The sequence below is a fragment of the Ursus americanus genome, chromosome 12, assembly GCF_024610735.1.
Source record: "Ursus americanus isolate L20-20 chromosome 12, mUrsAme1.1.p, whole genome shotgun sequence".
Classification (NCBI taxonomy): Eukaryota; Metazoa; Chordata; class Mammalia; order Carnivora; family Ursidae; genus Ursus; species Ursus americanus.
The window spans coordinates 34,940,801-34,968,766 of record NC_142138.1 but is presented as its reverse complement, the minus strand read 5'-3'; the positions used below and the strand labels follow the sequence as shown (position 1 = coordinate 34,968,766).

Genomic DNA, 27,966 nt, shown 5'->3' with positions numbered 1-27,966 from the left:
AGGGCAACGTTTCTACTGGTTTTGTGATGATCAAACTCAGCTCTATGATGAAACAACCTTCCTTAAGCTTTAGTGGGTGATAAAAATCCTCCAGGATATTCTACTTCATTGCAAACACCTCCTTTCACTTCGTGAAAGTAAATCTTCCTCACAAAACTCTGTTAAACCGGGGCCCAGGAACATTTAAACTGCATCAGCTTGTTACTGGTAAATATTCATATTCGCACTGCCGAGCAACATTGCATTTTAATGCCAACTGCATTTTAGGAAGGCAAGAGCTTGAACTTGCTGAATCAGATTGTATTCTCGACACTTCCAGACTTCTGTCAAGCTCCTCTCAACTCTTCATTTTCTTCAGCACACATTGCCACTTTGCTGCACTCATTGGCACTGTTTGTACATTAGTCAGTGTACGTCAAGACAATGATAATTAAATTTCACTTGAAGATCAGAGACAGAGTGATTACGTTTAAACTTACATCTTTCTGAAATAGGTAGCTTTCTTGTATTTCACAGAGGGAAAACTCTATTTGAGTATTAAGAGGAATATAATTATCTTGTTCAAGATACTAGATCTTTCAAGCAATGATACAATATTATCTTGGGTAGGAAGAGGGTAATCAGAAATTCAAAGCAGGTTTTTCTTACAGTCATTTTACATTTTCAGGATGTAACGGTCCTTCCCTCATACACAGACATTTGCTACAGCCCAAAAGAGAGAGAAGTGCAGGGAAGCCTCTGTTTACCTCCCTCAGTGTAAAAGAAGAAGGGGAGAAAATCTGATGTCTCTCTGTGGCAGAAGCACACACGATGAGGCGATCTGATCAGCAAAGGCTTCGCAGTCCCACAGCAATAGTGGCCACGGTTCACTTTCTCGAAGAGATGCCGGACGGCAGAGTCCCCACGGTCACACGGAGCCCTCTCCTGCGTGTGGCTCTCGTCACTCGCAGTTGGGTCTGGATGCAGGAGGAGGACGATCTTTGCTCAAAATTGGTCATGGTCGATAAGGATACCTGGATTGTCAGATCTAGTTGCACCCATCACTCATCTAATTCAAATTCGCTTCCTAAACTGCAGGGCCGTTCCACTTCCTACTGCGCTGTAACTCTAATTCAGCTGTGTCCCCTCATCCCGCACCCGGCACTGAGGAAGGAATCAGAATGCAGAAGTCAAAGTCGCCTTACAAGGCGAGGCTGTGCATCAGTGCCGAAGTGACAATCATCCCTATTCTCGGTGTGAACTGGGAGCAAGCACTAATTAAAATTATAAGCTAGAGAGAACATGCATTGAAAAAAAGAAGCCGTCCCTAACCAATAATTCCAGGGATAAATTATACTTGATTTGCTAACATACAGAAGTGTCCAGGAACTATGATCTACAAATGTCTTGAATATGGTTCTAATCAATCTGCCGAACAATAATCAAGGAGGCATATAATTAGAACCGACTCATCTGGCGAGCAGCACATAACATTGTCTCACCTTGAAACAGTGCAGAGCATCCTCTCGCAGAAGTAAGAACTAACGGCAAACAGAGGCGGTGTTCTCGTTGGAAATGCGCCCCGACAGACTTCTAGCGGTCGGGGAAATGCAGTCCTGGACTTCAGAGGTGTCCCGGTCAAGTGTCACGGAGGCTCCAGCTCTTGTGGCGCCCTTCTCCTTTCCCCTCTGACCCTTGCCACATCTGCTACATGAGTGTGGCAAGGATTCTGCTCTGAGAGGCCCCTCGTGACAGCTCCAAGCCCCACTTGGCGACGGACACTCAGCAATGAAAAAGAGCAGACAGGAGACTGAGAAAATAGTCCGTCACCTTCTTTCCTGAGCTCCTGACGACCTCTGGCAGCTCCTGGTTGCACACTGCCCTCGGGTAGGGATGGCAGGGGAGAGCACGAACAAGAGGAAACACTACCAGCCTTGTCGGTGTTCTAAGCCTTTCTGTGGATCCCCACAGAAAGACTAATGCAGTGGATTATGTAACATCAGTGTAGAAAGAAAAATAGTATCTAGTATGTGTTGAAGGTGATATTTGAACCCATGTCTCTATAGTTCTAATCTGGCCTTGGCTAAGGCCCCATTCCTCTCCACTGTCCTCCCTTCTGACCTTAAACAGGCCAAGCTCGTCCCTGACTCGGAGCCTTTTTGCTTGATGTTCATTGTGCCTGGAATGTTCTCTCTCCAGTTCTAACAAATGCCTCTTCTTCACTATTCAGATCTCCAACTCAGACATGCCTTCCTTGGGTGGCCTTTCCCCACGTGCTAGCCAGACCAGCCTTCTCACCACCATATTCTTTACCGTTGTACCCCTCATAGCTCTGTGGTGATGTGCTCCAGACTCTGGAGCCAAACTGTCTGGATTTGAACTCTGGGTCCTCTGTTTCTGAACTGGGGGACCTAAGGTGGGGGACCTGCACTCTCCATGTTTCAGCATCATCATCTGTAAAATGAGGATTATGAGAATAGCTACTGTACCTATCTCATGGATTTGTTTTGAAAAATACACAAAGAGGGGCACCTGGGTGGCACAGTGGTTAAGTGTCTGCCTTCGGCTCAGGGCGTGATCCTGGTGTTACGGGATCAAGCCCCACATCGGGCTCCTCCGCTATGAGCCTGCTTCTTCCTCTCCCACTCCCCCTGCTTGTGTTCCCTCTCACGCTGGCTGTCTCTATCTCTGTCAAATAAATAAATAAAATCTTAAAAAAAATAAAAAGAAAAATACACAAAGAATAGGGCCTGCTACAAACTCATACTGTATACGTGTTGATTACTATCTTCTTCACAGCACCGTGAGTGGCTGATGCTACCTTCTTCTCACCTAAATGTTTATTGGAAGGGAAGCTGCTTTATTCCTTGCTGCACCCTCAGCAGCAGAAGGGTACCTGGCACACAATAAACTATTGTGTAATGCACTCAATAAGGTATTGTTGACTAGAGATTGAATGACTCAAACCCCATGCTACACTGCTCTTCAGGCTTTTGAATGGGCTGGTTCCGGGTCGAAGTCTTTGATCTGCTACTTTTTAGCTCTGTGATTTAAAACTAGTTATTTAGGGGCACCTGGCTGGCTCAGTGGTTAAACATCCGACTCTTCATTTCGGCTCAGGTCATGATCTCAGGGTGGAGAGATGGAACCCTGCGTTAGGCTCCGTGCTCAGTGGGGAGTTGGCTTGAGATGGTCTGTCCCCCTCTCCCTCTGCCCCTCCCCCATGTTCTCTCTCAAATAAATAAATCTTTAAAAAAAAAACCCAGTTATTGAACCTACTCAAGTTTTATCATTTTAATAATAACTAGTCTGAGGCTAGATAATGAGTTTATGATGTAGTCATCAATGGAATATTCTGCAGCAATGAAAAGGAATGAACTACAGCTGCATATGCCTGCATGAATGGATTTTGCAAGCATAGTGTTGAAGAAAAGACACCATACACAACATGTGCTATATTGCCATATTCCACTTTACAGAGTTCAGAAGAGGCAGGGTTGAACGACGGTGTTAGAAGAAAGGTAGTGTTACCCTTGGGGTGTAACGACCAGGAGAGGACATACGTCGGCTCTTGGACTTCCATATCCTGTTTCCCATTCTGGGTGCTATGTTAGTGTGCTCATTTTGTGAAAACTTAGTAAGAGCTACTCTTACCATTTGTATGTTTTGAGTAATAATAATAATCACATACTTCCTTGTATGGTTGTGAGAAATGAAATAATGTAAACAAGGGACATAGAGATCTCACCAAACATCAATTCCCTTCCCTTCTTCCAACATGGGCATAAAACAACAGACATCAGTTCCAGAACCCCAGGGGCATTCAAGGCCCTTTCAGTCTGGTTTCAATCTATGTGCCCAGATTTTTGGTCCCCACAGTCCATCAGATACATTATATTGTTCCAGCCGCATAGAACTTCTCTCTCAAATCATCTCATGGTTTTTCACACTTGTTTGCTTTTCACAAAATTTTCCATCTACCTAAAATGTTCTTTCTCTATTTTCTTCACCTACTAGGCTCCTACTTATCTCTCAAAACCCAGCTCCAACACTAGCTCCTCAATAAAGCCTGTCTTAGGATTCCTTTCAGTCAATTACTCTTTACTTTGTGCTCTCACAAGTTAAGCCTTTATCTTATTATGTTGTAATTATCCTTTTAAATATGTTTTGGTTTCAAGCCATGTAAGTTGTATCCTAACAAGGTCCCTAGGAACTTAGATTCTCAGGTTCTCCAGTGACTAGATTTTTAATCTTCAGCAAGTTACTTCACCTTGCTAAGCTTCCGTTTCCTTGCTTACAAAAATGCAGGTAAAAATCGTTTCTATGCTGTAGGAATGTTACAAAAATTAGAATTTTTAAATGAAATTATATTCATGAAGGGTTTAAATACAGAACTTAGCAAACAGTAGGTGATCAATGTTAGTTATTCCTGCCATTAATTCAAGGGGAGACACCCTTCCTTTCTGTGTTCCACCACCTACTTTTATACATAAAACACGTTGTAGATACTCAGTATCATTAAAGAAAGAGTAAATCAATAAAGCAAGAGACTTGTCTACTGCTTTGTAGGCAAGAACAAGAAGGCAGAGGGAAGGAAAAAAAGTAGAGAAGTGGAAAACTGAGTGACACACTTCTCTGCATAAGATAAATATTTTTTTTAATTAGCTAAATTAATATTCCAGGAGGAGACTGAGAGACCCGCTCCCCTTTGCTCTCATTAACCCAGATCACTGCAGAGAGTGGAGCTTTCCCTAGAGTCACCCATCTTTCATAGGCGGGAGCCCACTCATTGTTCGTAGTGTTCCTGATACATCCTAGCCACATGGCTTGAGGCAGATAATGACAATCCGGTTGAAGTCCTGATGACTGATTATTTTCATAAAACTTCAAGTCAGGAGATGTTTATGCTGCTCACAGGATCTTCCTAAGAAGAAAAGCTACTATCTGTCGAGTGCCTATCCCATGCCAGATGCTGCGCGAAGGCACTTTACATACATTACTTCTAATCCGCACAGCAACCCTTGGCAAGGTAAGCTGATTCCAATTTTACGGAGGAGGAAACAATTTGAGAGAGGTTAAGCAATTTGGCCAAGAGAGTGCAAAGTTAAACCTATGTCTATGTGAATCTAAAGTTTATACCTCTATTTGATTAAATTATTTATATGAATATCTTATCATATAAAATAAACACTAAAATGGGGATAAATATATAAGAATTACAAGTAGGATTGACATGCTGGAGACTGTATTACTTTGCTGCCAACTCCGTAGCCGTAACTCTGGCTGACTATCGAAAAAGAAAGTTAATGAAAAAGAAATTAAAAAGAAACAGAGGGTCTCTTTTGTTTTTTTTAAAGAACGTGAAGGGCAAAAAGAAAATTAGAAGGAAATTAAAAAGTAAAATTAAAAAGAAATGTAAAATAAGCAATTTATTTCCAATAAAGATGAAAAGTTAATACTAAAAAATAATGTAAAATATATGAGATTTTTAAAAAACGTATATGAAGCTAGAAGACAATGAGATTAAAGAAGAACTCCACACACTAAAATATATACTCTAGTAAGAAAAAGGGCTAAAATCCATGAAATGATAAGATGATATATAAAAGTAGACATGATTAAGAACTAAAATGGTTTTTCCTAGTAAAATAAATACCACCACCACCACCACCCAAAACCAAAACCAAAACCTTGAAGAGAAAATCGAGGAGGGACAGAAAGTTATCACGGAGGCCAGCAGCAGGAGTAGCACCACTAAGGCCCTCCAGCCCGCCCTCAGGTGCAGTGCCAGTGAGGGGGGGCGGGGGGGCAGGGAAGGGACAGTGTCTAGGTGGACAGGAGCCCACAGGACAAAGTCTCAGATCCCTTGTGTATTCTTCCCTTACCTCTGCCACCCCAACACCAGCTACTTAATGAGCAGAAAAGTCGGTGCACACGGCTTTTTGGTACGACCTGACTGCGGGGACGGAGGCGGGGATGACTCGGGGCGGACCGACCGTCCCCAGACAGTGCTTAGGTGCCTGGGCTCAGGCAGGAAGCTAAGTTCCCATTCCCACACGCTGCTTGCAGTTGGCTAAGTCGATGTACTTAGGTCACTCAGTTTCCTCACTCGTAAACATATTTACCTTCAAAAGTTTTGAGAATTAATGCGATAAATCAGAAAGCTTGGTGTAATACCTGCCTTAGTAGATGACACTTCCAACCAACTCTTCATTTTTCAAAGGAAAAGAATAGGTCTCTGGCCAAATGTGAAAGACAGTGCTAGATTATGAACTTGAAAAGCCCTAAATACACACACACACACACACACACACACACACACACACACACACACCATGTAAATTTAAAACAGTATTAACTATTAAAAGAGTTAAGGGAACTCAAATAATTTAGCTTTTCATATGGCTCTTTCATTGCTATTATGGCTTGATTGTGAAGGAAAATAAAAAGCATGTCCTTGAGTAAACTGTTTTTCATTTTTTGTGGTTGTTGACTGAATAAGCCAGTATTATTTTATTGGTCAGGTGAGGACTAGAAATTCGACATCCTCAATCAAAATCTTTTGCTTCTTTTTCCTATCACAACTCCCTCATGATGACCTTTTATTTCCAAGGGAAATGGTAAATTAGTAACCAGTAAACTTTACATTAGCCTACCACTCAGATAATGTGCCCACTTCTGCTAAAATTTGAGGTAAATAGATGGTCTTTTATCTGGGTATCTTCTTCTGAACACTTTGACCTAATTAACTGACTTTACTTCATTTTCCCTTACAGCCCTATAAACTCAAAGCCAACCAACCAACCAGCCAACCCTCTCTGACTACCGCCAGCGAAAGAGTCCACGAAGTACAAAGAATGTTCTTGGAACTCCGAGTAACACCAGAGGTGCCCCATGTTGGCTAAGCGCTCAGACCCTGTAGCCCAACAACCATCACGCCAGCTCAGGTCCGGCCACTCACCAGCTGTGACACCTTAAGGAAATCATTTCTCTTCTTTTGCAAAAAGTACCCTTCGCAAGGGAGCGTGGGGAGGATGGGGTGCAATAGAGCACGTAACACTCAGCAGAGCCCGGCACGTACGGAGCGTCTATTAAATGGTGGGCGCTGGCACTTTTACTGCTGTAATACGTAAAATTAGTGAATGGGACAACATCATTTAGGCTGAGATATCTTTTAAAAGTTACACAGCGATTCTTGTTTTGTAGTTCCTTCATTATACTGTTAAAAGAATTTACTGTGTGCTAGTGCTATGTTTTGGTTTAAAAGCTATCTATTAGGATTGATTATTTCAGCAGAAAAACATAAATGAATCTTTAATCAGTATCTCTGATATCTATCATTATTATTCCTGGGTGTTCTATATAGTAGCTGTCAGCCTTTCTAAGAGAATATCAAAAGATCAGTCATTTTATGCCTAATAATATCCAACAACAAAGCCATGTTGCTGTGACTGCCAAAATGCTTTTTTAAAAAGCTTAGTTCTGACATATGATTTAAAAATGCTTATGAAAAACATTCAGAAAACTATTCAAACCTTGATCATTCATCACTAGTCTCTTATGCTCAGACAACATTGGTTTGCTTAAGACTATGCCTTTTAAGCATTTCTAAGGGATTTTAATCTTAGAGTTTCAATAAGCAAATAATAGGAGAAATGTGTGAACGATTCACAGGGCATTTTTTTTCTTTCCCCGTAGCAGGTAAAGACTTCGGTCAGCTCAGTTGTACTGGGTTATCTGTTTTGTGTCTTATTTCATAGCGATCTCTAACGTTAAATGTTAGTATACCTGACAGCGTTTCGCAACGTAGTAATTCAGAAAAATTTTTACCAGTTAAAACAATAGGCTTTAAAAATCAAAATGACCTCTGAAGACTTCTTTCTCGGAACCTGCACACTCAGTAAACAGTAAAGCCATCAGAAAAAGGACGAGGATTCCGGAGAAACTTTATTAAGAGGTGAGGGGCGATCTACTGCCAATATTTGAAAATATTTGTAGTAGATTTAATGAGCCTCATTATATGGTACACCTACAGCTTATTATTAATAAACTCTGACAGAGCTGTTACCCTAGCCTTGAAAGCTCAGTGGCCACAGTGCCTTGAAATGAACTTGGATAATGTGCAAGTTTCCACCAGTCCCATACATTTTGGAACGAAGTACCCGTAACATGCACAAAGTACATGGTGGTTAAGTGTGTGATCTCCTTAAACATCCAGGTTTTCTGTTTGGTGCACTTAGCTAACATAATGTGTTTCTATGATCATTTGGAGAAAGACTCAAAGTGACATATCAGAAAATCCTCATTCCATACCATTCGAATGACAGTTAAGACTGTCATGAATTAATCTGCAAACTACCAAGGCTTCCTACTTAAGGACTACTCAAAATCAACTTGATGCTTACTAGCAGGAAGCGTGAGATGCGGCATTTTCACCCAAAAGCACACCGATCTGATTACCCTGTGAGGCAGTCCTCATCTGTATTCAACACGCCAGTAACTCTTCATACTAATGTGAGAGATTAAATGCAACGATTTCATGGGAAGAGAAATATGTGGAACACAGGATTGTGTGAACACCTGGTACTAAGTTTTACCTGTAAAACACTGCAGGGATTACTGCCTTTAAAGAAAATTTCAGTATCAACCAAATATGAAGAGCTGTTTTCATTGCAGAAATTCAACTTGTGTGCATTCATTCAAGCTTTTCTTAGGTTAAAACTGCAATAAAAATTTTACGGAGTTAAAATTCTTTACAAAACACTCTATCCTAGGAGAGCATCTTGAAGGTCGGTTTTAAGTCTGAAGTTCAAAGTTGAACTGATGGAAACATACATTTTCTCCTTTCTCGTTTAAATAAAGCAGGCATCCTGAATACCTCACTTTAACAAGTGCACGTGAATTTGTTTTTGAAATTTGTTAATGAATTTGTGCATAATGCTTCCTTTCCTTGTGGAGAGAGGATAGTGATGGTGATTTTGCCAAATATGTGCAGCTGTTGTTTTACTGGTTAAAATATTAAATATAGCTACCCTCAAATGAATGTGGATGAGTTTCCATTGACAACTATGTAAGTAATTTGTAGGTTTGTACAGATTCTCTTCTTTATACCTAAATGATTTTAAAAGCCTGTAAGACAAATAAGCTATGTATGTGTGTGTATGTGTATATAAAAGAACAAAACCAAGCCTGTATTTTACAATAAAATAAAGGAGGTCAATCTGAATTAACCTTTATCAAGCTACATCTAAAATAAATGGAAAAAAATTCCTTATTACTAGTAGACCAGCAGTACCTGTCCCTTATTACTAGCAGACCAGTTGTATCTGCATCTGTATCTGAGAATAGGTACACTAATGTGAATAAAAGTTCACAGCTGTGACTACTGCAAAGAGAAACAAATCAAGGATGTGGAAATTCTATACCCAGGTGAAGTCCGAGAAGTCCCAAAGAAACCATTGGGTTAATAAACAGAATAATGGGTCAGTCAATAGATTTTAAACATAAGAAATTAATTTGCACGAGGGGACATCCTGAATGGAATTTAAGGCAGCGTTTATATACTCTTAAAAAGAAATCTGTTTTAAAGATGATTCTTCTTTTGGTGACGAAGATGAAGGATAGCTTCCACACTGTACTCTCTCGGATAGACTCATAATAAACTACATTTTCTAAAGAGAACAGTAACTGATGTACCTGTTCACATCGTACCAGTTTTAAGAACGGCTGCAAGAGAAAGAAATAGTATAATTGAATACTCAGTGCCAGTTTTTTTGGTTTTGGGGTTTGGTTTTGTTTTGTTTTTTTTTTTTTGGTAATTCATTACTGAACCAGCCCGACCCTAGTTAGTTTGTACACTCGGGAATCCCTATCACACAACACTGTATAGTTTGTTATGAAAAAATAATGCTTCCTTTCCTTATAACGAAATGGAAAATTAAAATGTTGGCTTATATAATAATGCCCCAAATAAAGTTTCATAAATTCCTGGAGAATTTTAGTCAAAGAAATAAAAATACCCTTCTCAAAGGATTATTAAATATGTTTGAATATTAATATAATTTCTTATAGTCAGTCTCCAACTTTAATATTAACCATATGTGAATACACCCCTCTGTTACCTATTATTAAATATTGATACTTTATTAGTGTCTGCCTTACTATATCTGCATTTAGATATGAATATACACTTGAAAATTTTTTTCTCATCATTCTTTTTAAATTCAATAGGCATGACGAAGTGTGTCCACATAAAAAATAAAGTTATTTCTAACTTGGTGGAAGTACTTGAGAACCACTACCCTTTAGAAGAATTTGGTATAAATGCTTATGATGTAGACAGGTAAAATCTATTTGTTGAGATTCAATTATATGATTTTTGAACCTTTCCCTGATATTGTCATTCGCCGCTGCCTATAGGGAAAGTTATAATCCTCAAATTGTAAAAGTATGCTTTAGGAATTTCTTCTCAGTTCTGCTGAAAAATCAATTTTTTTATGATGCCAAATTTGTAGAATTTCCAACCCTTCTTTTTTTAATTTTTGTTTTCGTTCTGAAGCAATGCAACAAGCAAAAGTACTTTCAGTAGATTTCTCCACTGAAACTTTTCTGCCAGATTCTGTGTGTAGGTAATGGGCAATTTGAATACAAATAAGATTCTTGACGGCACACAGAACCAACAGGCAGCTTACCTGTGTTCTTTCTCATACCCGTGGGTTATTATTATGAAGGGACCTACATATGCCATGGGGGTGGGAGGTTGGGGGGGGAAGGACCAGCATGTTCAAGCCAATTATGCATCATACATAAAAGTGCACGCTAACTACTTGAAAAAAATTCACATTTATTTACTGTCAAACCGTGTTAAACTTTACACTGGATATTAGTGATGGGCTCATTATTAACAGGTTTACACAAAGGGATGAAAAGAAAAGCAGAATTTTGCAGAAACAATTTACATTTCATTAGAACTTTATCATAAAATAAATTAATTACTAAATATAGGCAGAAGGAATATGGAAGAGTAATATTTATGTTTTATTTTATTTTTTAAAAAAGAATAGGCACCTTTTGTTCACTAGAAAGTTTGTGAGAAGTGCCCAGTGCCCTCATTGCCCTCTGTTCAAGAATAAACAGAGGCGTAACACACACTCTTTTCTAGATTTCACCACATTTGTGCAAGGCATGGCGTAACTGGCTTCAGAGTTTTTTTTTTCCCCATAAAATGCATTCTTTTGGCAATAAGAAATTTAAATGTAAGAATAAAGACTAACTGGTCAAAGCAGAACACTGTGTACAGTGGAAAATAAGTGAAAATGGGTAGAACTTACCATGACAAAGTGTAAGAAAAAACCTTTCATAACATGTGCAACCAAGAGCTTTTCACAATATTTTCTTCAAACTCTTTAAAATTATTTTAATGACAATTATATTTCAGTTGGACACAAATGTATTTATTTTACCCTAGCAATAGAACAAAATATAATTTCTTTAGCCATTTTTCATGAGAATAGTTCATTGTACAGTTGAGGAAACATATGAAATAAGGCCTGTGGCTTGATTGCTAGTGGTTAAACAGGTTTTCAATCTTTGCCGCAATGTAAGAGGTTTGCAGCGAACTGCAAACTGACGCAGAATAGCTCTCCTGCTTTTCCAAGTCTTGTCAGGAACAGTAAGGTACAGTAAATTTGTCCCACAGGATTTTAAAGCCTACGTCTTGTATATAATACAATGCAGGCCTACAAAAATGGTGCAGCCGTATTTACAGATTTAGTTCACAGACTGCTGCAGTAAAATGGCTGGAAAAGTTCTGTTTTGCTTGCTTCACAATTTCTCTAAACAGCAGCAGAATCTTAAAATACCTGGTTGGCATCTCTTTTCTTTGTAACAAATAATCATTTTAGTATACTCTGTGTATATACAAAGTTTTTGTACGTTCTATAAAAATTCACAGAACTTCAAGGTTCAGTCATCTTTTTACACCGGAGAACCACAGGTCAACAGAGCCATCTCTTCGAGCAGAGTTTGAGGGAGCCGCACCGGGCCAATGGAGTCCTTATTAATACTTGCCTGTGGCCCCTGCAATTGCTGAGCTGCACTATTAAAGACTCGTGACCAGCTGCATCTGTCCTTCTCTGACGTCTCCTTCGGGAATGCACCCTTCCTTGTTGATGGGGATTATGTAGCCATCGCTATTGCCCCTGCTGATCTGGTAACACACCTGCGGCTGGCGGCCAGCTCCCAGATTCGGCATGCTTTTATAGTAAATGTCCTCGTTCTCACTCCTCCTGGAGGGGGAGAGGTCCTCCTCCATGTCAGGGCTGCTCTCCTGGTAGGGAGAGTCTCTAAGATTGGGCATGCTCGTATAAAGAGAGTCTCTGTTGGGGGACTGCAGGTGGTCCTCCGCCTCAGCGGTCAGCTGGGAGACGTAGCTGTCGGTCCCCTCGGGCTTCACTCTCTTCTGGGGCTGGTACAGAAGGGAGTGAGTCCGCTGAGGAATGAGCGGCGCCTCAAGCTCTTTGTGGTGGAGCTCCAGCCCTGGGTTGTCGCCGTGCATTAAAGAGGACGCGTCTGCCACGATCGCGTCATCTTCGCTGCTGCTGCCTCCCATCCCAGGTTTGACTGGTAGCGTGAGCTCGAGGTTGTGAGTCTTGCCGCCGCCCCGCAGGTTGTTGTGCACTAACTCTGAAATGATCATTTTCTCGAAAGCGGTATCATTCAGACTTAGTCCACAGTCCACGACTTGCACGCTGTCATTATAGTCCCCCTTGCGCAGTGAGTAGCTGTTGTTAAAATTACCATTTAGCGGTAGAGTATCCATGGCACTTGTATCCCTGGCATTGTTCAGTGAATGTCCTGAAACGGGAAAGGGGGGGTTTCCGTTATTGCCTCTGCTCCTTCGCAAAGAATCTTTACTTCTTTCGTACAAAACTTTTTAATGTCGTTCAGGACAAAGTTGTATTTGAAAGCTAACACTTGAACAGTGCCAGGCTTTCCCGCATTCCCAACTGTAAACAGTTGCAACCCCTTAGATAATAGGAAAAAGCGTGAAAGAATAATACTATTTTCCAGGAAGGGAAGATGGCATACAAAATATTACTTGATCAATTTCTTAGTAATTGATTTTTGGTCAAATCTCTTGACACTCTTACAAAGAAGACTTCACTCCATGCCCTTGCATAGTTAATGCAAAGCAATTCATTAGTGACATTTACATTTTAAAGTACGAGACTATGGTTTATAAAAATAAAATTAACAGAATTTGTCCTAAACAACACTAAATTAAAAAGGAATAAGTCACATACAAAAACCGAAGGCAAATGTACAACATAAACCCACATAACTGGCAAGCAACTTTTTAAACAACATTCTAACATTTCCTTTTTCTGGAGATGAAGTAAAAAAAAGAATGAAAAAAATGGACAGATACAAAGAATTCATGTTAAACAAAGACAGCCATCTCTCATACTGACTGGACCAAGGGCCCACAAGCACCATCCAACAACACGATAGACAGCAGGTGGAATGACTCACTTTGGACAACTCACATCATGTCTGTCTGCTCAGGCTATCTGGCCTAAGAGTAGCTGATATATAAAAGAAAGTAAAATGATTTATTGTAACATGATGAAGAATTTCTAAGCTTCTCAGCAACTTAGTCAGAGCAAGGGTTCAACAAATTAGATTACCAGCAATAGCAGCCTTTTACTTTTTCATTTAATATTTATTATTTTGATTTTTTTTTCTTTTGGTACGAATACTCTCTCTCATAGCAATGGCCCCAGGCTCCTAATGGTCAAAGTTTGCCTGCAGCCCTGCAGTCTGCATCAGTCACAGTGACAGCACCGAATGAACCAGCAGAGTCTACTGCACGAGACTGGCCCACAGACACCATGGGCATGGAGGTTAAACGCAGAAATGTTAGAGATTTCTCAAGTATGGGTCACAGAAATTAAACCAATAATAGATATTAACTATGGAATGGGAAAAGGGTGTCAGCCTTGGCTAATATATTTTTATCTCTAAAGAATGAAAGATTGGATAAGTCTGCTGAAGATATGAAAAGAGGTTTAGAAGGAAAAAAAAGATGGTAACATGCTCTCTTGGAATCAGAGTTGTATTTTCTACAGACACATAAACATGTAAACTAAGACATCACAGTGCTTCTCAGGCAAATGAAAATAAAAAGTTTTAGAGAAAATTAAATGGTCTGCACCATGGAAAGTTAGGTTATTCATTCTCAAAATCCTAGAGAAAAAAAAAATCACTGTTTACAGATAGGTCTGGAAAAAAAAAAGAATGAAATGATGTTACTGAATGAGACTGGCCACTGTGAGGCTGCTGCATTGTATGCAAGGCTTGGAGGAGTCGAGGAAAAATTTCGTTCTTGGAAAAAATAGGAAATTTCCCTTTTAAGTGCTGACTCCACTCTTAAAGCTGCAGATTATCCTAGAAAACTCGATTTCATGACCAATAAATACGTGGGAATTGTTCAATAAATACTCATTAGCAGAAAATGAGAAAGTGTGTATGGGAGGGTGTATCTGTTGGTGACTCCATGTTATTTTAAAAACTCTGATCCAACTTCTGCATTGGAAAAAGTGACAATTTCATTTTTATCATGCTCCACATATAACAAAATGAAGTTACAATAGGATTTGTAAGGCTTCCTTCAGCTTGATTGACATAATTGTTTATCTTCCTAAATTCATGCATGTGCCACCATCTGTATTTAGAAAACATTTGGTGTTTTAAGTTATAGGTGACACACAGCAATTTGTTTCCTCTATCGAGGTTCGATCTTGCCATTTTTCTTTTTATCATTGCTTAATAAATACAAAATATATACTGGATGATGCAAAAGGCGTTTTCTATGATATACTGCAGATTTAAGCACATCTTTGACTGGTTTTGAAGAGGCAACTTTTTCTGCCCAAGTTCAGGTAATTCACTTGAAGACTTTCCACAGCCTGTAGCAAGATTACTGTGGGAACGCAGAAACGATAAGTCAATTATTAAGCATTCTGGTTGACAGCACCTCAGGCTTTAAAGAGCAAATTATTTCAGCATTGCGTATAGTTAAGTATGGACAGCATTTGCTACAGACCTCTGTTACTGACAAAAGGCAGTACAGATAATGTACTGTTTGAATTTGGTTAACAGTTTAGTTGGAAATTGTGAACCACTTGCCCGCTGAGTCTACTTCATGACTGCTAGTTATGTTTTAATTGTGCCGGTTAAAAATCATGCTGAAAAAATTTACATTTGATAGGCAAAGTTAAGTTTGACTCCCATACTTGTCTCTCTGTAGGTTGCTAGAGGAAAGCATAAGGAAAGTAAGAAAAACAAGAGAATGAAAAGAGAAACTGCAGTTACGTTAAAAAAGAATTTTAAGAAAAAAAAAAAAAACGGAAACAAAATTCTTTGTTTAATTTAGTGGCAAATATCAACCACAAATAAATATTACATGCTAGCAGTGATTATGTGATAATTTTACCAAAATCTTGAAAATTGTGTTAATATTAAATGCTTTTTTTTAATAAGCTATTAGAAAACATAGTAATACAGGATGGGTTAGTGACAATCTCTCCCCCCTCCCCCAATAAAAAACTAAAGGTATAAACTGACTAATATTAACTTCATTCTTAAAGTTTTTTTTTTTTAAGGAAAAAAAAAAACACTACCATAAAGCTGCACTATACTATAGTTTGGTTACATTGATAATGCTGGATGCAGTTTTCTATGCCTAAGCATCCAAATTATCTTTATTAGCTAATTCATTCCAGAAGCAAATTCTGTCTGCAAGCTTTAGAGTAAACTGAACAGTATATTACATAGATAGGATACCTCTAAATGATATAAATCTTGAAGATGGGCTCTCGGACCATGTGATGTCAGTCCTGTAATAATATATTAAGATTTATGCCACCTGTGTTAAAAACATGGATAATTATTGGTAAATACTATCATGACTGAATTTTTACTATAATATAGTGCAGTTTTAGAAGCCTGGCATGGGCAATACCATAATTCTTTAAATTGAGAAATTAAAGATGTAATAATAAATATATGGCAACTTGAGTATTCTAGAAAAAGGGCAAAGATCAGAGCTCTGTTTAGCAGCAAAGAAAGGTAGTTTTATTCGTAAGTATAAGCACACCTGGTGAGTTAAATACAGGAGCTGAAGGGGCATTACATACAACTGTTTCAGCGAGCAATGTGTTATAGGGGTTGTTAGTGCCGTGGGGTCGAAGAAGAGGGTTTGTTAGTAGGTAATTGCCAGTCATTCCTAAAGCAAAGAAACAGAAAAAAATACATCAGTTCTCTTATTTTTGTGTTACAGTTGCAGTAAAGTACTTTTTGTATTCATCAAGGGTAGCGGACAAGTTGGCAATGGATAATCTGCTGAAATTTTCTGACTGTATTTGAACTACTAATTTGAAGGAGAAAGGGGAGAGGGAAGTTAAATTTCAGTAATTCGCAGGTGCTTTCTAAGTCCCCCAAGTAAACACCTGCTGAGGATGACATTTACTAATTTATACAAAATCACTTTTAAACAAAAATGGCAATTAAATGCACAGAGATCAACATTATGTTTCAAGATGTTACTGCTTAATATTAAAAACCTAACCACTGAGGCCCAGAAGAGGGAATCTCAAACTTTCAGAATTTACAGGTGTGGGATTATCCCTCATGAAAACATCTGTGTTAATACCAACTTTGACACAAGCAGGAGGAAAAACAACTTTCACAAACAAGTAAAAAGTATGACACATTGCACAAAGCTTCTCTTAGTAAATGCAAGAGCACACATGCCGAGGGGGGGAGAAAGAGACTGTGTGTATAATGAATAATGAATTATCAGACCATTCCCAAACTCCATAGAGTAAGAATTTTCATTCCGTAATCTTATTTGCCAGGTTTCAAAAATGAATCGTTGAATAATTCATTTCCTTTTTGACAGTCATCTTAACAGAATTAGGTAAAACATCAGAGCAATGGAATAAACACACATTTCACTCATTCTAATTGACAAATTGCAAACCTTTCAATACTTATCAAACGTATGTTTTGCATAGCTAATGTAATTTGACTAAAAATATTTTAAAATTCAAGTTGGTTTTGATGCCATACATAGTCTTTTCTTCATTTTAAACCAGAATCTCATCAGAACAATGTCAACAGTGAAAAATGTCTTTCATATTTGTGATGAAAAATAACGTGTTCTATTATATTACAAATCTGTACATCAAAACAAATTACCTTTTTAAGGATATAGATACATACAATAACATGATTTTTTCATATCAAATTCAAATTTACTAAGCTTGCACTCAGGATTATGTGTGTCTATGTGCACTTGTGTCCTTAACCTGCCAAATTATTTGCCAGCTTATTTTAAGTAAGCATTATATTGTTTATATAAGTTTAAAGATGTAAACACATTAAAAATAGTAATGAAAATAGAAAAAACTGCTTTGTAGATTCTCATGTATTTAATTATTTGCTTATGGAGATTTACTATAAATGTTTTTGACACTTATTTTTTACTTTTGGAAAGAAGTGTAAAAATAATTTCACAAATAAGAATTTTCACCGCAGCACTGGCACTGTTTAATGTGAATAGGAGTTATTCTAACCATATTAATGTTTTAAGAAGAAAGCTTTCACAAATGTCTCAGAAAAGATAAATTTGTATTCACTGAAGGAAAACATTTTAATCTATGGCAAAGTATGTTCTTAGTAATTACTTTTTCCAGTTTTGTTCCTTTACTGTGGAGTTTGAAAATCTACTTTTTGCATTACATTACTGGATAAGACAAATTTATATGTACTTTCATAAAGGATAAAAGTTGACTCAACAGGTTTAAGAGCTTGTGATATAAACCCATTTGAGAGGGGAAAAAAATCAGTATTTTCTCTAGAATTATTGTAAATTGGCAATAGGTACAAAATTTATATTGTAAAGTCAAATTTTCCTAGTAACTGACCTTGATTAAGTGTTGAAGTGCTATTGATGTCACCTGAGATAAAAGAAGATTCAGACTGTTTTCTCACAGTGTCATTCCACATCCTTCTTATACGACTCTATTAATATAAAATAGCAAGACATATGTTATGTTAGTTTCCCCAAGCTTACCTTATTAAAGACACATAAAGATCTACCCTAAACAATCTGTGTAGGATTATCTGGGGACCTTTAAAAAGAAATGTGTGTTGATTCTGGTCTAAAGGTAAGAAGTCTAGAACTAAAGAATATTTAATCTTTCACTCTTAAAAAGTTTTTTTTTTCTTTTTAATGGCCTTTTTAAAAAGCGGAGATGACTGATTGGTCAACAAATGTTTATTGAGTGCCCACAGAGTACCGTGCTGCCTAACCTTAGGGTATCCAAATAATGATCACAGACTTCTTAAAGAAGTATACCTCTCAAAAATGATGTTCACACCTAAAGAAACGCCTTGAATGAATACTTAAGAAGCAATTAAGACCAAAATACTAAAAAAGCAAGTATTTGCTACCTAGATGATTATAATGAGGAGACAATTAGTGCATCTGAAAGGAACATGTCTCAGTAGGCTTTCTATAAAGAAGGTTAATTAAAGATGCTGTCAAATTCTTTGTTACCTGTGTGCCAGAGGAATACCGAGCACTAGTTCTGGTGGTTGATGCCTTCACGGAACTGTGGGGGCTCTCGGTCGGGAGGCCGCCGCAGCAATAGGAGTGTCTGAAGCACTTGCCATATTCTTTTCGTACCTGCATTGAATAACCACGACACCGAGAGATTAACGCAAACGTACTCGCTTCTCTCTCTCTCTCTAATTAAATGAAAGGTGGAAACAGCTGAGAAGAGTAAGTTCCACTCACACTAATCTGTGGAGCAAATAAATTCAATTTCTAAAACCAAGTTCAACTGAAACTGCTGAAACAGTAATCAGAAAAATATCTCGGCCCGCCAGACCAGCTGGTAGGATCTTCAAAAGGTGATGTAGTATGTAGGATTGCTTTACGCCCTATTATTATACAAATGTTATTAATGCGGGGCACCTGGGTGGCGCAGTCATTAAGTCTGCCTTCAGCTCAGGGCGTGATCCCGGAGTCCTGGGATCGAGCCCCACATCAGGCTCCTCCGCTGGGAGCCTGCTTCTCCCTCTCCCACTCCCCCTGCCTGTGTTCCCTCTCTCGCTGGCTGTCTCTCCGTCAAATAAATAAATAAATAAAATCTTAAAAAAAAATGTTATTAATGCATACCTAATAATGCTTTAAGGCCTTATTCTATCTATATACTTAGCAACCCCCACTTTTATATTTCATGCTAAGAAAATAAGGACAAAAAATTAGTACTTTCCTTGCTTAATTACATTTAACCACTCATAATTCAGTCATTTAAGTTTTATACGCTTCATGGCCTTTTAGGTAGGTCAATACATAAACTTCTGTTAACGGGAAACCTCTTTACAATGACAAGACTACTTTGGCACACGAATAAAGAAGAAAAAGGACTTTGATACATATGCTATTAATTCGGATGGAATGTTTTCTTCATTTTCTGATGCGTCTAGCTTTAGCATCCTAGCGTAGAGCGTCAAGGATGCCTGTTCACTTCATTAGCACACAAGGGAACTATTTATGCAATTTCCATTCACAGTAATGAGTTACCTATGTAATTTCCCTCTTCCCCTGAAGCCTGGATATAGGAATAGATAGGAAAGTTGTTAGGCCCAAAGAAAGTTTAAAGTAAACTTTAAAAAGTGAAGTCTAAACAACTGCTAAAGAATAGGGCCCCACCTCTAAAGCTGGTGTGGAATTGGGAGGAGTGGGGAAGAGGGCTGGATTCTGAACAGCCCTACTGGCATCTGAACAGGTTCTGCTCTGGCTCAGAGCCAGACTGGAATTAGAACAGACAAGGAGAAGTTGCATAAGAAATTATTTTCTAGTAGGCTGCCAGAGCACTCAGAAAGACTTTTCCCCCCTCATGGTTCTATGCTCAGATCTGCCTGCAAAGACCATGACTTTGACACTCATTCCTTGAAAAATTACAGAATTAAAGTTACTAGATGATCTTTTAGATCCAGGGGCACTTGCATTTTCATCCTCTTAGCCTTATTTAACTACACCTATTAGAACAAATAACAATGGGCTTGAACTCTCAAAGCATTTTATTTGCTTAAATATGCTCACTTAAGCAGTAAAAAGTGTATTTTAACTAAATCATTTTATATCATATTCTTAGCCATTAATCCTGGCAGCATCCAAAAGGACATATCCCAGACTAAGTAGAATGTATTCAAAAGGAAGCCCAACACAATGTTGCAAAAATGTAATTGTTAATTAAAAAGCACAGCAAAATCTCTTTGTTCAATTAATATACATACCTCTACGCGGAAATAATTTATGCTTTATGTCAAACACATTGGGAAGAAATTATGATATGTGGTCCTATACATGTACGCAAAATGCTCATTTGTGTAAGAAATAGTGTAAACCAAAGTAATTACAAGGTTATACCTGTATAATGTTTAGAAAATTAAAGTTCAATGTTATTAAATAACACCTGATACCTTACAAAAAATTTTTTTGTATATTTAATGGCTGTTAACTGCTCTGAAATGCTGTATGGCCAAGACAATGGCAATCAAAATGGTATTTTATCCAAATAATACCCTCCAATGTTGGTTTTGCCTAATGCCTATATTGCTGTGAATGTACATTATCTGTCAGTATTGCACATTCCACTGTCATTATCTCAAAATTATAGCTTACTCAACAACTGATGGAAGTAACAACACTATCATCTTGTCAGGACTGAAAACATAATAGTTTTCACTTTCAAAATTCTATTTCTCTGTTCAATTTAGTGACCAACTAGTAATAACAGAATAAAAAGACTATATTAGATATGCAGACAAAGAAAGGATGATACCTAGTTAAAAGGAGGCCAAACTACTCTCTTAGGTTTACATCTTCTAGCAAGTTTTTCATCTTTAATTTTTGCATCATCTTTGCTGACTCCACTTAGCAGAAAATCAGGACAACATAATAAGATGTGAGATATTAAATTACTGGGTTTTAGATCTTTCACAACTACTCAAAAGGTAACATTAATTTTTTGTATGTCTGGTGCTTTTAAAATCAAGGTCATTTGTCCTTATGTTCAATTTTGTTTTGGACCACTGCATTCCCTTTGCTGAGCAAAAAATGAGATTATTTAACCTTTTCTTTATCTTGTATACCTTTTGCACAAAGCATGTTTATAGACCCCACTAGCAAAAAAGAAATCTTAACATAAATGTCTAGTTTATAATATTTCCAAAGTGAGATCCAAAAAGATGATTGGTATTGACTTTTTTATATGCAAAGCCTGAATTTCCAGACATGCATAACAATTAATGATTAAAAATGATTCTATTTAGTAATACGCCAGCTGTAAAACTGTAAAATCTTCTCTATTTCATCTCTGATTTTCAAACCAAAGAACAAGCAACTAGAACCTCTAGGTATTTTCACTTACTTTCTTTTGGAGAGCACAGTGAAAGATGAAAATGAACACTCCCTGGAAAGCATTAAAGATGGTGAAGAGATATGCCATCACAATAGTCTCCTCATTAATAAAAAGCAACCCAAATGACCAGGTTAGGCCAAGAAGACACAGAAGAGCGAAAGCGCCAAGCACCCAAGACCTGAAAAAATAAAGTGAATTTTATTAACAAGTTCAATGAGAGAACAACATATCTCACACTTCAATATTAACATATCAGTAGTAGCAGTTGACTTTCTCTATGTTCACATTCAAATTCAACAGCATTTTGGCTTTAACCTTTCATTGATTAAAGAAAGAACAATAGCATTTAGTACTGCAGCCTCCAGTGAAAACAGCAACAGCAGGTATGACCTTTTCTTACTCCAGCATTAACAAGGTATCAAAACTATATTAAAATCCAAGGTGTAAAACATCCCCCATGACTTTATTGTCTTTTATGTGCATTTTAGTAAAAGAAATTAAGGAGTCCTTAATTAGTTTACTTCTGTCTTTTTATTCCTGTGGTGTACTCATGACACTGAATAATGTGACACATACAGAAAGGTTAAATGGCAGATAATCACTTAAACCTAAACTAATCTTAGGTGAACCTAAGGTATTTTAACTGAAGCATGAAGAAGCCTCGCTGAAATGGGACAAAAATATGAGAACAACCTCAAAATAAAATAATTTTGGAGAGATTTCATCATGAATAGCTTAAGGAGAAAAGAACTGTAGAAAATAGGACGGAATGGAAAGGATTTAAAGTCAGTGCATTCCATGTCTAACTAATGATCTTACTTGATAAATGGCTTATTATCTTCATAGCTAGAAAGCATTATAAGCAGAAAAGAGAAACAAAATTATTAGACAGAATTAAAATAGAAAGTAATAAGAAAGCATTTATATATTTTATAAATTAGTCAAAATTAAGAAAGTCAAAATGCAGAGGCAAGCAATTAAAAAATAAAGGCATATTATAGTTTAAAAATACTATAGCAAATTAGATATTCCAAAATAATTATAAAAATTAAGGGCAATTCATGATACTGACGGATTTGTAAAAAATATAAATCATGCCATAAATTTGTGAATGTAGGGTTCTGCCTTACCCAGGTAAGTCCGTATTATAGTAGCCATCACAAACACGGTAATTACTGGTGTAGATGAGAAGACAGAAAGAGGAAAAGGAAGAAAAGAGAGAGATGCTAAAGATTAGCTCTCTCTCTTACCATGCAACATGCAATGAAGCTGGCACTAACCTATCTAAAACATCTAATTTTTTTAAAATTACCCTTACTATAGATCTGCCATTTTTTACATTAAAAATATTTTTCACAATCCCGTTTTAACCAACTTGAATAACACCTCCTCACATTTTAAATTAACTCATATCTAAAAGATAACTCTGAAAATGCTCCCATAAATGACTGAATAAATCAACAGCTATCCATTTTTTTAAATCAGATAGCATTTTTCATTGACAGGATATTGTAGTTTGTATTCAATATTGAAATAAAGTAAACGTTTCTTTAATTATCATGAAAACAATAGATAATCTCCAAGTTAACAACAGTAATAGAGTAAATTATCTTAGGAAAACAGGATTAGAAGTAGAAACTGCTCAGAATCCTTAAATCAAAAAAGTCATTTAACAAAACAAACTTAATATAATCATATCAGCCATGCAAAGAGCAACATCATTTTGAACTGCGTTTTAAATTCAAATGAAATTGCTACAGTGATACGGAATTTCCACAAAGCCGCTGAAACAATGTCTTGGCTCTAGATCAAGACAGAAATCATTATCTAATTTTTGACCAATGTCTGTGACATGGTTAACAGTGAGACTCAACCTTGATCAGTAAAACTTCATTCTGAATAATTTCTCCAGTTGATAAAAGGCATTCATGTATTTTCTGTGGATAGTATCTTTCACTTGGTTTGTCAAGCACTAAAATTAAAATACTAAATACTTACTTAATGTTTTCCAACCTGCTAGAATCTGGTTTCAAAGTGTTTGAGTGCTTCACCATTTTGCATAATGTGATCACCAGGAAGATAATATTTAGCTGTGATAACAAATGAAGAGTTAGACCACTACATCCACAGAGTAAAAAATGAGTAAGTTTTGCAAATATACTTAATGAGTTAATGCAGCTAAATACCAATGACATGAGTATATGGTAGACACTCACTGACTCAATTTTACAAAGGCAATGATCAAGTTAAGTCTAAATAAAAAATACCCCGGCTATGTATGATCGATTTTTTAAATAGATCATTTGACATGAAATTGCAACCTCATTAAATCAGCATCATGTGGTGATGATTAAATAAATTAGAAAACCTAAATTAGTTTCTTCAGCTAGAGGTACTCCAGGGCCTAAAAGCCATCTAATGGAAACACTGAAGTGAGTTCTTTAGAAGGGGCAGTTACATCATGTAGCTTACAAGAATTGCTGGATTTGGGACCCTAAGATTTAGCTGAGAGTCAAGCTTTTGATTTTGACAGATTAGAGGAGGAGAATAACATTTGCACGATCTATCTGTAAGGTAATTGTGAGGATCACATGAAATAAAATATATGAAAAATAATGAAAAAATATATGAAAAATACTTCTTAGTTCTAGAAAGACAAACTTTTAAAATATGTATATATTTGCTACTAAATGGTTAAAAGCCATCAGTCCTTTTGTCCTTATGCCTCTCTATTGTATGGACGTAGGTAAATTCTGAAGAAAGGCTGCTTTGAGCCCCTCTGAACACTGAGCTGTGCGAAGAATGGAGGTGCAAACAAAAGCAAAAAAGGGGAAGATGGAACCTGACCTAGAAGGAAGGCTTGGGAGGTCAACAGGAGTGAACTGAGAAGGAAAGACATGTTTTGACTGAAGAAAGATACTGTTTGCAATTTTGCATCTGCTTCCACAGAAATCTGGTACAATGCTGGACAGAGGGAAGGCAGTTCCACTTTTATGCTCTAAAAACAGAACTAAGCTTGATCACTACTGGATTTCTTTGACATTTTATTTACTTCAGATTACTACTTTAAAAAGACAAAACAAAGATACATTTTGTGAGCTGTACTTGGCTTAGCGCAAGCCCGAATGGTGTATTCAGAAAAGGGCAAATAGGGACAAAAGCAATTCCTTGGTGGTAAACACTCAACATAATTTTGTTATAATAAGATGATCATTTTTACTGAGTCACACACAAATACCATCTGATAAAATGATAATGTTATTTTACTTATTCATCACTACTTCTGATTTTATAATTAGGAAAAATTATATAGAGCAATAAATAAAATTTCCAAGTCCTTCCTAATGATGAGTTTAGGAACAGAGTGAAGGCTTTAATCTAAGCTGTTTATCACTCATTTTGTCAACTGTGCCTTATTATTTCTCTTAGATGTAGAATTTCCTCTTAAGGGATAAAACGAGGTTAATGGGTATAATTTGCAAGTGTTGGCAGATAGCATTCTATCCTTCCATGTTAATTACTTAACATCAACAAAAGAAGGACAAAAGAAGCTCTCTGTTTAAAAAACTACTTAAAAATTAACTTATTAAAATACTTGTCTAGAGAAAAAGCAAACAGATTTGTGGAAACATTTTTCTAGCCTTATATTCTAATGATTATTCCAGTTGGTCACGATATAAAAATAAATGTTTACATTTTCAGAGATACTACAATATAATGCAATTCATTCAACAAATATTTATTGACCTTACTGTTCCACACAAGTACGTGCCTACTGTATTGCGAGTAAGATGCAATTTCTACCTTTGAGAAGTTAGGGAAAGATCCTTCTGACAGTACAGTAAATATCTGATTTCGTTTCTAAACAATGATGGTACAGTATACCTCTAATTTTTTAAGGCAAAATCTACAGTGTTTTTACTTTTTATTTTATGCAACAGTAGGTCTTAACTAGTAAAATTAAGAGAATGGTTACAAATAAGAACTCCAAATATCCGAAAAACAAACAAACAAAACAAAACCCAAATAAACACACAAACTGATGCAACTCTTAGGAAAGAAAAGCTGCTTTGTAGATTCAGAATTAAAATCCTTCAAACCTCTTGACCATTCTTTTTGAATGTCCTAATATAGCCATTTATTTCTTTCATTCCATAATTCTGAACCTAGGGTTGTTTCTTCCCCCTCCTTTTCTTACCCAATTTCCTAAGGCATATAGGGCCACAATTTGGTGTTCATCACTTTCTAAGCATATCAATTATCCCCTGAGGAGTAAAATAATAGTAGTAGTGGTGCACTCCAGTAAGGATGTTATCCACTATAATGTATAAACTACAAGAAAATAAAGACTGTGAAGGTGAAAAACTGTCGATGTATGAAGTCTCATGTCATGAAAAGAAAATGAGAAGATGTGAAGTCTGGAGGGTGAGCATGCACCAACATAGTTTTCAATGAAAATGACCAAGTTAAAATCCGTTACTTCAGAACTAACACATTTTCCAATAAAACTGAAATGAAAATGAAATCTACCTATTGAAGAATAGAATTTAAACTTAAATATGATACAAAGCCATTTCTTTCTTTTAAGACTGCGGATTAATCAAGTTGAATGTGACACAGAAAACCGATCTTATTCAATCCTTAAAAAACAGACTGGGAGATACATCTCCCTTTCCTCTCTCCTCACCCTATTGAGGTTTTTTGAACATTATATTCTTGTTTAGGGCTTTTTCCAGTTATAAATATAGCGCATTCACAATACAAACAAGTTCAGAAAATTACAAGAAAAACAACAATCTATAATCCTACGTGGAGAGGAAACAAAAGCGCCAGGAGAGTCAATTTACATTCTAAGATGTTACGTACCTTGCCAAAGATTACTTAGCTATATAATGTCAGTGCTGAGATTCAATATACTGTGTGCGGGCTCCACAGCCCTGCATCTTTACAAATAAAATTAGTCAGTTTATTCTGGGTGAGAAAATTAAGAGACTCCTAGTAAAGCAAAGACATACTAGTTTTTTATTAAAAAAAAAAAGATGATTCTACTTCTATAAAGAGTAATCCATTTTAGAAATCACTCAGAGATGAGGAATGAGTTGAAGATAAATAATAAATTAATTAATATATAAAATACAGCCTCAAGGAAATCCTGAATGTAAGAGATGGGCTCTTTAAGTGACTTCTACCTGATCGACTTGCTAAAGTAACTTAATTCTCTGTTTCTTTGTAAAACACTATCATCCCATAATCAGCAAATCGCTAAAATGTCCACACACTCCTACTCCCAGTAGACAAACAGTGTGTCTGACAGTTAGTTCTGTTTTCTCAAACCTGATGGTGTTCCACTCACATAACTAAACATCACACAAACTCATAATTGGGTCCAAAAAAAGGCTGTTGTTTCTAACATAGGTAGAATTGAATGCTTCAAAAACATGTTTTAAAAGTGAGTCTCTAAAAATAATTAATACTAGAAAAATAATCATAAAACTACAGAAAGATTTTTGCACTCAGACTGTTTCACAAATGTCTGTGATTTCCCCAATTTCAAAAATAACTAAATGGAAGAATTATAACCAGTGCACTAATGTTTAGGTTGCCAAGAAATTCATAATTAAATCCAACACTAAATTAGACTTTGAAATATGACTTGGAAATATGCAAATAATGAACCAATGGTATCTACAACAGGACAAAATACCATCCTATCAAGACAAAGTAATTATGAAAAAAGGCACACAAGATGTGCTATGAACCATAATATAAAATGGAAAAAAAAAAGTTAAACATAAGGTACTTTTCTTTTCCCCAAATCCACATTAAAAATTTCACTGATAATGTATTTATTAGTCTTATTAAAGAAATGAAAAAGATACTTATGTCACTTAGGTATTGAACATTTTAATATATTATCCCCAGTATGTATGACAGTGAAATGCTTTCTGGAATTAAACAGAACAAATCCTGAAGTGTAAATAATTTTTAAAATGAAGTTTTAAAATACTTTTTTTACCTCCACTGTTAAAAAATGTAAATATACTTATTTTCATAGAAAAAATACTGTTGGCTGTGATTTTTTTCAAGAGGTGATATACTCTTTATAAGAGTCATGATTTTGTAAAGTAATTTTTTTTTTCCTCTTTTCTCCTTTGTTGTTCTCTTAAAATGTAACTAAAGGAATCAGAAAAAGAAATTGAAGGGCAAATGGAAATATCTCTGATTAAATCTATCATCCAAAATAGTCACTTACAGGCAAACAAAAAGTTAGTTTCAAATGAAGTACTGACTGCAAATCTGAGTTCTTCCTTCTTTGCATTTTCCCCATGACATAAATGGCTCTTTCCAGCCATAAACTTCTGTGCTTCTTTTTTTTCCCTTTCTAATTAGAGTAAGTGATTTCTTTCTCCTCACTTTTATCTCTCCCAAATTTATTTTCCTGCCTTTGGTATGCATTTAAAAAAAAATAAAAGAAATCCTAACCGTC

At 36.6% G+C, this 27,966-nt stretch overlaps 1 protein-coding gene across 14 annotated transcripts in view; it reads right to left on the bottom strand.

Moving 5' to 3' along the window:
• Window positions 1-10,802: 10,802 nt before the first annotated feature.
• ADGRL2 (adhesion G protein-coupled receptor L2) overlaps window positions 10,803-27,966 on the bottom strand; it is a 184,430-nt gene continuing 167,266 nt past the window's right edge. For 7 of the 14 annotated variants that reach the window (XM_087866037.1, XM_045801926.2, XM_045801923.2 and 4 more), the window contains 6 exons: window positions 23,478-23,569; window positions 21,489-21,657; window positions 18,605-18,733; window positions 17,970-18,066; window positions 16,139-16,267; window positions 10,803-12,834 (listed from right to left, as the gene is read on the bottom strand). In XM_087866037.1, coding sequence (XP_087722163.1) covers window positions 12,080-12,834; window positions 16,139-16,267; window positions 17,970-18,066; window positions 18,605-18,733; window positions 21,489-21,657; window positions 23,478-23,569 — 1,371 coding nt within the window. In that variant the 3' untranslated portion in view covers window positions 10,803-12,079. Of the gene's footprint in view, window positions 12,835-13,512; window positions 13,566-15,825; window positions 15,908-16,138; window positions 16,268-17,969; window positions 18,067-18,604; window positions 18,734-21,488; window positions 21,658-23,477; window positions 23,570-27,966 lie in introns of all 14 variants that reach the window. The other 7 variants (XM_087866041.1, XM_087866043.1, XM_087866044.1 and 4 more) reach the window with 4 other exon arrangements.